Raw genomic sequence first — 9,961 nt, 5'->3', positions numbered from 1 at the left:
AGGCAGGAAAAATCTTCCTTCGGTTCTTCCCCGAGGCAGGGCTGTGTGAGGAGGCGCCAGGGCTGGCACACGGTCCCTCTGCCCTTGCCCATCCTGCTGAATCTGGCTCTGTACTCCCAGACGGGGCTGCCAGCCGCTGCCCAGTGAATAGGGTGATTCATGCTCTGACTATTGCTCCCCACTTTTTGTGCTGAACACGCATGGGATAGAAAGCCTGCAAAGACGAGGACGCTACCACTTTTTTTCTCTCTCAGAGGGGTACGGAACGGCTGGGACAGGGCATAGGGGCAGCTAGGGAGCTCAGGTGCTGAGCGCTCACAGGGCCAGAGGTGGTAGAAGGAGAATAGAGTGAAGGGCAAAGGACGAAGAGTCATAAGCTCTGCCGTCAGAGGGAGCCCAGACGAAAGTGGACCAGGGCCTACCTTCTGGACATGGACCCAGGGAAGGAAGCCGATGGATGGGACTCAGAGACACAGCATGGGGCTAGGGAGAGCCTCACACCAAGATCTGGGGAAGGAATGGAGGGAAATGCCTTATGTCTGCCAGGTCAATTCAACAAACGTTTGCTGAGCACCTTCAGTGTGTCCGGCTGGGCTGAACGTGTGGTGGTAATGTGAAGGGGAGCCAGCTGTGTTTCCTAACCTTGGGGCATGTCCGATTCAGTGAGACCCAGAGGCTGTGTGCAAAACCATCTTCTGTTTACCTGTGGGGTCTACTCCTCACATTTCCTGAGAGGCTTAAAGATTGCAATGGCGCTTCGAGGAGGGAACCTTGGGCTGGAATTGCAGGATGAGTCCAATCCCTGCCCATGGACACCTGGATTTATCCTTCTCACTGCCTGCTCTCTGAGGGAGGTTAGGTGTCCTGCCCCCTCTGTGGGCAGACCCACAGCGCCAGCCACTACAGCTTACTTAGCACTGTGCTCGTCTTTGCTGATGGGAAAGGCTAGGCAACGTGTGCTGCCATGACTTGGTCACTCCCTCCGTGGGTGCCCGGCAGAGCAGCTCAGTGAGCTTGCTGTAATCCCTCCCTTCCTGCCACAGTGCAATGCCGGGCTGGGGTGGGACTCTCCCACATTGCGGTGTTACCAGTGCCTGGCTCCCCACCCCCGATATTTATAGCTGTCCAGGTCTGGCACTGCAGGAGGGACCACCTTACCTGCTGGGAGGAGGGTTCCCACAAAACTCGGACTGAAAAGTGCCACCTCCCCCCTCCCACCCCAAGTCAGGCACCTAAACACTCCCTGCCACAGTTACTCGCCACCCACACACCCTTGGTCCCTGGCATCTGAGCTTGGCACACTCTAGAGATTCTCAGACTGGCCAGAATGCATTCCTGTTCCACTGAGTCCTTCTCTTTCCTCTACACAGCTGGGAGGAGGAGGGATGGAGGAAAGAGAATGTCCCAGTGTCTTGGGAGGGGTGGGGCTTCCCCGAGGGCAGCGGACTGAACCCAGGACCTGTGCGGGGGTGCAGGGTGCATAGCCTGATGGTGATCTTCCAGTGGAGAGGGAGAACCATGCTAGGAGATCCTCCTTTCAGCTTGGATCTGGTCTCTCAGACCAGATGACCCTGTCAGGGTCCCTAAACACTCACATTGGTCCCCCAAGAAGGAACAAAGTGTGAAATTGGCAAACTCAGTAAAATTAATCTCCGAGAGCTTCAGGAATTCTCCAGGTGGCAAGGCAACCCAGACCTCATTGCCCAAGACCTGGGAGGTGAGCTCTGGCTATCGGTCTGTCTGTCTGGATTTACCTGTCCACTGCTTGCTCATCACAGCCCTCTGGTGAACAAGCACATCTTAGCTGATCCCTGGTAGCCTAGAGTCATTTTCCCACAGCTGTGGCTTCCCAGGAGCCAACCACAAGCCTGACTAGAGATTCTCCAGTTTGGGCTGGGTTCTCATTCCTTTACTCTTGAGAATGTACTTCCTCGGCCCCAAGGCTCTTGATCCATCCCCTACTTCCCCAGGAGCCCCCTGGACCTGTCCCAGCTCCTAATGGCCCAGTGCTGTGTGGACTTAGAGTCCTGTTTCTGTATTAGGGAGGCCGAGAGGTGGCCTCACTCATGTCTACAGCTAAAAGGGCCACGTGCTTTAAGACAGACACATGCTCAAACCTGAGCACCACGTGATGCCCACCGGGACCAGCACAGCAGAGGGGACTAGCAGGAGTCCTCCCTAAAGCAGCTGTGTCAGACTGTGATGCCGGCGGCCCAGTCCCCCAAGTTGGCTCCACGGGCCCTAACTGGCAGGACAATCCACAGTCTCAGAATTCTACTTCCCATGCCCCCAGCCCTCAAGGAAACTCTGGGCTGGCGCTCAGAGAGAGTGTAGCCATCCCCGCTGCTCGCAACGGGGTGGTTCTCCGTTATAACAGGCCGGCGGATTCTCAACATGTTCCTGATGAGATTAGGAGCTCCTGCAGGTATGTGTTTGTGGCAGCCTTTAGCCTGTATCAACAGATACGATGACTCATTTCTTCCCTAGTGGAATAACTGAGGGCTTGCTGGAACACACCTGGGGGGCTGGGGGTGTGGGCAGAACAGCTCCCTCTGAAGAGAGACATAACTGCCAGGTTGAATCTAAGGACCTTTTATGAGGGCTTGCATGGGGACCCCAGGTCTGCTAAGACCCCGCGGGGTCCTGGAGAGGCTGAAGAGCAAGGGGAGAGGTCAAAGCCACGGAAAATACTGAATCAGGAGATGTGGAGGGATTGGCCTGGCCCTGTAGACCTATAGACCTGGGACTGAGAATGTCCCACATTCTCTGTTTCTGGAGCTTGTGGCTTAGGGAGATTTCCTGGCCCAAATCCTGCCAGAGAATCTGCCGAGTGGGCTTGGGCTCTGGGATGATAACTTCACCTCCCCCCAGGAAAGGGAATTCTGCAGTAAAGGACAGAAGTCTACTCTCCCCTCTAGCACATAGCTGAGATGTCAGGTCACATTGCCTTTCCAAGTGCCAAGGTCCCTGCAACAACCCTCTGCCTAAAAGAGTAAAAAGAGCAGATCTCTCGCAGTGGGAGACTCTCTTGGCCTCCAATTCATGGACAGTATGCCCCATGTTGAGATGGCTGACGATATCCCCAGTCCTGTAAGGAGCCTTCCGGACATTGGCCAAATGTACCCTGCCTTTCTAGTGTCCTTCTTGGGTGCTTGCAGCCCCAGGCCCCCATGGTGGAGAAAGACTGGCTGGCAACATCGCCAACTTTCTGCCAAGACATCAGCGCTGCGAGGCAAGGTTATTCCTAACTGAGCACAGCCTGCCAGGAAGCAAGCGTTTGCTCCCCGTACCACTGTGCAGGTGTGCCGGTGAGCTCACAGCTGCCCCCTGGGCATGCCCAGCCCACTTAATCATTCACAGCTCGACAGCTCTCCCGCCCAACCCAGTTCTAGAGAATAAAAAGGGGGGATTGCAGTTCCTGGGTAACAGAGCCACTTTCTGCATCCTGCTGAGCTCTGTTCTCTTTAGCACTTCCCAACCCCAAGTTCCCGGTACTCTTGCTCCACCAGGAACGAGCCATCATGTCCCGCCAGTCGAGTGTATCCTTCCGGAGCGGAGGCAGCCGTAGCTTCAGCGCTGCCTCTGCCATTACCCCGTCTGTCTCCCGCACCAGCTTCACCTCTGTGTCCCGGTCCGGGGGTGGCGGTGGCGGCTTTGGCAGGGTCAGCCTGGGGGGTGCCTGTGGAGCTGGTGGCTATGGCAGCCGGAGCCTCTACAACCTGGGAGGCTCCAAGAGGATCTCCATCAGCACAAGTGGTGGCAGCTTCAGGAACCGATTTGGAGCAGGTGCTGGTGCTGGAGGTGGCTATGGCTTCGGAGGTGGAGCCGGGAGTGGATTTGGTTTTGGCGGTGGAGCTGGTGGAGGTTTTGGGCTTGGTGGCGGCGCTGGCTTTGGAGGCGGCTTTGGTGGTCCTGGCTTCCCCGTGTGCCCCCCTGGAGGCATCCAAGAGGTCACCGTCAACCAGAGCCTCCTGACTCCCCTCAACCTGCAAATCGACCCCACCATCCAGCGGGTGCGGACTGAGGAGCGGGAGCAGATCAAGACCCTCAACAACAAGTTTGCCTCGTTCATCGACAAGGTGAGTGGGATTGTTTGTGAAAAACCACCATACGTGTGGAGTAAATGCCAAAGAAAGTGAGAAGACGGGAGATTTTCTGACTTTGTGCAAAGACCTCCATAGTTGGCCATTACAGTTTTTTCTGTGTCCTGAATTTGTGGCCCATTTTCTTAGTTAGACTGCTTCATTGGCTGCTTAAGAGAGAGGGTCTTATTTCTTCCCCTTCTGAGATGACCTTATAAGGGCTTCTTGATGACTTTAGGGCAAAGGGAAGAGTTCTATGCTCCCTATAACAGGGCTGATTGAACAAAAAGATAGATGAGCTCATCCGGCAGTAGCTTGAGAGTCTTTACAGCCACCCAGCTGTGTCCAGTGCAGTCTGGGAGTCTTGTCTCCCATAGAGGAGTGAGGCCAAGCACCTCACTCTGGACCTCCACTCTTGCGGCCCAGGGCCTGGCACTGTACATGAAAGGAGTAGGGGACCAGCATGAAATGGGAGGGAAATTGGTGAACTGATCATCAAAACATGAAATTCAGGTTTCTCCACCTTCAAACCCTGCCCTCTCCAGGTGCGTTTCCTGGAGCAGCAGAATAAGGTCCTGGACACCAAGTGGACTCTGCTCCAGGAGCAGGGCACCAAGACCGTGAGGCAGAACCTGGAGCCCTTGTTTGAACAGTATATCAACAACCTCAGGAGACAGCTGGACAGCATCTTAGGGGAGAGGGGCCGCCTGGACTCGGAGCTGAGGAACATGCAGGACCTGGTAGAAGACTTCAAGAACAAGTGGGTTGCAGGGAGCAGAGATGGGGCGGGTGATATCCTCTTGACACCAGATGTACTTTATAAACACGCTGCCACTTATGCCTTCCCCACGGGCTAGATGCATGTATGTTTCATGGGCCTGAAGCACTGGGGAAAAAAATCCTGCCCATGTTTATAAAGTACCAGCCCCAAGCTCAGTCCTTTGGTACCACCAGCACTTAGCCACCAGTCAGAGCAAGAGGCTCAGTGCCCTTGGTACTGCCTGGTAAAATGAGCCATAATGTAATCCTTATTCTTTGGGGGCTTTTCTCCCCAGTATATCCAAAGTCCACAGCATGGGCGCTCTGATAGATTTACCCCAAACCCAACTTAGTGACCCAAATAATTTCTTTAGTCCTTATGGAGCAGCAGCTGGGTTGATAGTTTTTTTTTTTTTTTTTTTTTTTTTTTTCCACAAGGCTGTGAAAGTTGAAAAAAAGCACTAGGGAAATTGACTAGATATGGAGTTGGGGAGGAAATAACACAGCTTCTTTATGGGAATATCCTTGAACCAACTGAATGATAGCAATAACATAATGATGATCTGGTAAGCAGTCGCAGAAAAACTGATGTCCCTATAGGTGAGGACCATGCTGAGGGGCTCATACAACCAGCACTCTCTCCCTCTCTGGCTGTATGGTGTGAGAAGACCCTTCTGAGCATGAAGGCAGGCTGACAGTGGTCTTCATGCAACAAAAACCCCACCTCCACCTGTCCCTCATTCTCTGATCAGCAATTCCCATCCTTTTTACCACCAGGTATGAAGATGAAATCAACAAGCGTACCACTGCTGAGAATGAGTTTGTGATGCTGAAGAAGGTGCGTGGGTAGAAGACAGTCCACAGCCCAAGGCTATGCTGTCTTAAGGGGTCATTCATTTAAGGCAGGGTAAAATCGGGTGCAGTGCCAACAATCCCTGTTTCTCTAGGATGTGGATGCCGCCTACATGAACAAGGTGGAGCTAGAGGCCAAGGTTGATGCCCTGATGGATGAGATCAACTTCATGAAGATGTTCTTTGAGGCGGTAAGAAATGCCTCCTATTTGGGACCTAGAGACATGGGACGTCACCAGGAATTAGGGGCTCCAGGATTGACTTCAGTGTCTCTCCTTCCCCTTTGGTACTACTCACACTTTATTACTTATGAAGCCAACAGTTCAAAAAAAGAAAGTTAAATTTAAAGCAAAAGATGTCTTCAGCAGTCATTGTGCAGAGTGAGGTTTGAAGTGCATTACTAAAGGCACGGCTTTCCTGGCCACCTCTCCTTTTTGGAGTGGCGTCCCTTCTCTGTTTTCGCCTAGCATGCAATCCATGCAACTAGATTATTCTAAAAATATGTTATGGTCCAAGAAGATGAGAGTCTGAGAGGTTACATGAGAGGGGTTTCTTGGAAACTCAAAGTTGTTTAAGTTTTTTTTAAAAAACTAGGTTGAGTCATGATCTGGATTGTTTATTGACTTATCTTAATTTTTGATGTAGGTGGTTATTATTTCTTTTCTCAAGTTGACATACCACAATGAGTGGAAGATTTGAGTGGACCCAACATTAAATGATGGAATGACTGACTTCAAATCTCCCCACAGGAGCTGTCCCAGATGCAGACACATGTCTCAGACACATCTGTGGTCCTGTCCATGGACAACAACCGTTCCCTGGACCTGGACAGCATCATCTCTGAGGTCAAAGCCCAGTATGAGGAGATCGCCAACCGCAGCCGGACAGAAGCTGAATCTTGGTACCAGACCAAGGTGAGTGCTGTGGCAAATGCATCCTGAGTGAAGGATGGACACGTGTCTAGGATTCCAGGCCATTGACAAAATGTTAAGGATAGGGCTCCTGAAACCTGCTGAGTGAGGCCTTGTGGGGTGACTTACGGGAATAGTCATGCATGACATTTGCCACATAAATTTAAGAACCTTAAGAATCTCATTCTGAATCCCACACCTCTGTCTCCATGAAAGCAAAGGCACTAAGGGGAAAAGTGTCTAAGACCAGGACCACCTGGACAAAGCTGAAACCAACCACAGCCCTCAGATAAGGATACTACTTGCCACTTCTTGGTAGCTCCTGCTTGTGAGTGTTGATAAATTGTTTCCATTCTTAAACAAATGGGGTCTTTCCTCTTTTCTGGTGGCTTCAGTATGAAGAGCTGCAACAGACAGCAGGCCGGCATGGGGATGATCTCCGCAACACCAAGCAAGAGATCTCTGAGATGAACCGGATGATCCAGAGGCTGAGAGCTGAGATCGACAATGTCAAGAAGCAGGTAGGGAGAGGTTGCAAGAAGGCAAGGAAGGGACCTGAGCTCTGAAAATGAGACCCATTTGTTTTATTTTACTTTTTATAAACACACACACATGCGCGTGCACGCGCATGTGTGCGCGCGCACACACACACACACACACACACACCCCAGAGCTGGAACAAGTACCAGCATTTCAATATTCCACCATGACCAAAGTTCCACAGGAAAAATGTGCTGGCTTCTCCCTGGGATCCCAGAAAGATAAATACTTCAGGCTTAGGTCAGCTACTAAAGGGTTCCCACTCACTTCTTTCCCTCTGTAGTGTGCCAATCTGCAGAATGCCATTGCTGATGCTGAGCAACGCGGGGAGCTGGCACTCAAGGATGCCAAGAACAAGCTGGCTGAGTTGGAGGATGCCCTGCAGAAGGCTAAGCAGGACATGGCCCGGCTGCTGAGGGAGTACCAGGAGCTAATGAACACCAAGCTGGCCCTGGACGTGGAGATCGCCACCTACAGGAAGCTGCTGGAGGGCGAGGAGTGCAGGTGGGCATCATGACTAACTTCACAAGCCCAGGATGGCCTCCCATTTGACAAAATGGAGCTTCTTCTCCACTACAGGGTGTAAATCACACACACGAGTGAGCACTATCTTGTACATGATAATTGTTCTTCACTAATCCAGTTTCAATCTGACACCTAGGCAAACAGCTGACCTGGGGACCCCTGGTCACCCCAACTCACTTTTCTGACCCTGTTCCCACCACTAGGATTCTTTCTCACCCTGTTCCCACCACCAGATTCCTCTCCTTCAAACAACTCAACAAATGTCTTCCCCATTCTTCAAGTACCCCTTCCTTCAGGAAATCTTTCATGATCACTCCCACTGACTTAAATTCACTTGCCTTTGGATTCTCAAACTACTCTTTTTCTGCAATCTTCTGACACTACCCATTGCATCCTTCCTGTTAGAAATATTTCTGTCCATGCCAAATTCCCTCAAAGAATGTAAGCTCCTACCAGGCCAAAACTGCTTGATACATATGCATAGTTCCCATAACCTCTTACTCGTGTTTTCCTTATAATGGGTGGAGGAGAATGTGAATTACAATCTTCTTCCAATAACCTGTTTTCAGGTCAAACAGGCTGATACTCCTCTTCATTGGGAAGTCACTCTAAAGGGCTCTCTTTCTCTGATTTATGCAGGCTTCTAGCTTGTAGGACAAGCTTTAAACATGACGACTACTGTCTTTTTGGGGAGTTTTTAACTCTTATTTTAATTTTTCCCATTTTAGACTGAGTGGAGAAGGAGTTGGACCAGTCAACATCTGTAAGTAACTTTGGATAAACCTTAACAATGATGATTATATGTGGGTATTTGGTGACAACTCAGAATCCTATTGTTACAACATACCAGAAACTCCCATCTCAGTATATAGTTATTCAGTATATTAGAGAGAGGGACGTAGTGCACGGAAAAGAGCACAAATTCAGACATGAACCAACATGGCTCATGTCTTATTTCTTAAAGCATAGACCCAGTATTCCATACATCCTGTAGCCTCTCCCCTCACTGTCCTACCTCCTGAGGACCATCCCTTGCCTTCTATGCTCACCAGCCTCTGTTAGGGACCTTAACTAAATGGCATAATCCTGAGCCACATTTGCTATTCTGTGAAAGAGGCCAGGTACAGTGCTAACACTAGTGGGATCAAATAATTTGGATGTGTATGATCAATCGAGCATGCTGGTCTCACCAAGTTCTCCCTCCTTTCTCTGCAGCTGTCATCACAAACAGCGTGTCCTCTGCCTATGGCGGCGGCAGTGGCTTTGGCGGTGGCCTCGGTGGAGGTCTTGGTGGTGGCCTTGGAGGAGGTGGCAGCGGAAGCTACTACTCCAGCAGCAGTGGAGGTGTCGGCATGGGCGGTGGGCTCAGTGTGGGGAGCTCTGGCTTCAGTGCAGGCAGTGGCCGAAGCCTGGGGATGGGCTTTGGCAGCGGTGGGGGCAGTAGCTCCAGTGTCAAGTTTGTCTCCACCACCTCCTCTTCCCGGAAGAGCTTCAAGAGCTAAGAGTCTGCTGCAAGTCACTGCCTCCCAAGTGCAGCAACCCAGCCTGTGGTGACTGCCTCTTCCAGGTGGCTGCCCAAGCCAAGTTTTCTTTTTCTGGAGTGTGGTCTAGACCATTGTATTGCAGAGCAACGTTCTTGGTTCCTGGCAGTATCTAATCCTCGGTCTCTAGTCTCCCATGTTGTGATTCTATGTTCTGCTTCAAATCAGCCTGTGGGTCTCTATAGCATGGTCCTTGATGAGAGAAGAATCTAAAGTTTTCTGGTGTCTAAACCTTCAGAACCGGGTCCCCATTTAAATCACAAATTTTATTTTGGTTCTGACTACCTCCAGAGTGTGTTCAATAAAATGCTTTTATAATATAAGCTGTTGTGAAGAATCATTTTTTTTCAAGGTCTACAACCAGCCTAGAGACCCCATGAGGGTCAATTTGTCCAGATGTGATTGGTTCCTCCGATGATTCATGGGGAGAATAGAATGACCTTCAAGATCCAGTGGCCAACATGGGTGGTCCAGAGACTCCAAGAGGCATGAAAGAATGTTGCTAAAACCTCTAGAATGAGGTAGTGTCTGGGGGGCATGAACGGTAATGTCCACTATACTGCAATTTGGACAGATTTTAGAGCTTTTGTTGAAGAGGATCCCCATTCAAGGTGGGCTGACTTATAAGTAATAGCTTAAATGGGCTTAAGTGAAATTTGTAAATAAGGAATATGTTACTTTCACAACTCAGAAAGGGCCTCAAATATGTTAGGCCTGTTCTAGTATTGTGGGTGCCAAGCAAGTCAGTAGC

At 50.7% G+C, this 9,961-nt stretch overlaps 1 protein-coding gene across 1 annotated transcript; it reads left to right on the top strand.

Annotated features, from left to right (window-relative positions):
- The first annotated feature begins 3,375 nt into the window (after positions 1–3,375).
- Positions 3,376–9,533, top strand: KRT5 (keratin 5). Its single transcript, XM_082741381.1, has 9 exons — positions 3,376–4,079; positions 4,628–4,842; positions 5,619–5,679; positions 5,789–5,884; positions 6,443–6,607; positions 7,000–7,125; positions 7,428–7,648; positions 8,398–8,432; positions 8,885–9,533. Exons 1-9 carry the CDS (start codon positions 3,522–3,524, stop codon positions 9,169–9,171), a joined length of 1,764 nt encoding a protein of 587 aa, XP_082597507.1. The 5' UTR covers positions 3,376–3,521; the 3' UTR covers positions 9,172–9,533.
- Positions 9,534–9,961: the final 428 nt, after the last annotated feature.

This window comes from Mustela nivalis (genome assembly GCF_964662115.1).
Source record: "Mustela nivalis genome assembly, chromosome: 7".
In the NCBI taxonomy this organism is placed as follows: domain Eukaryota; kingdom Metazoa; phylum Chordata; class Mammalia; order Carnivora; family Mustelidae; genus Mustela; species Mustela nivalis.
Note: the sequence above shows the minus strand (reverse complement) of the source record. Positions and strands in the feature narration are given on the sequence as shown.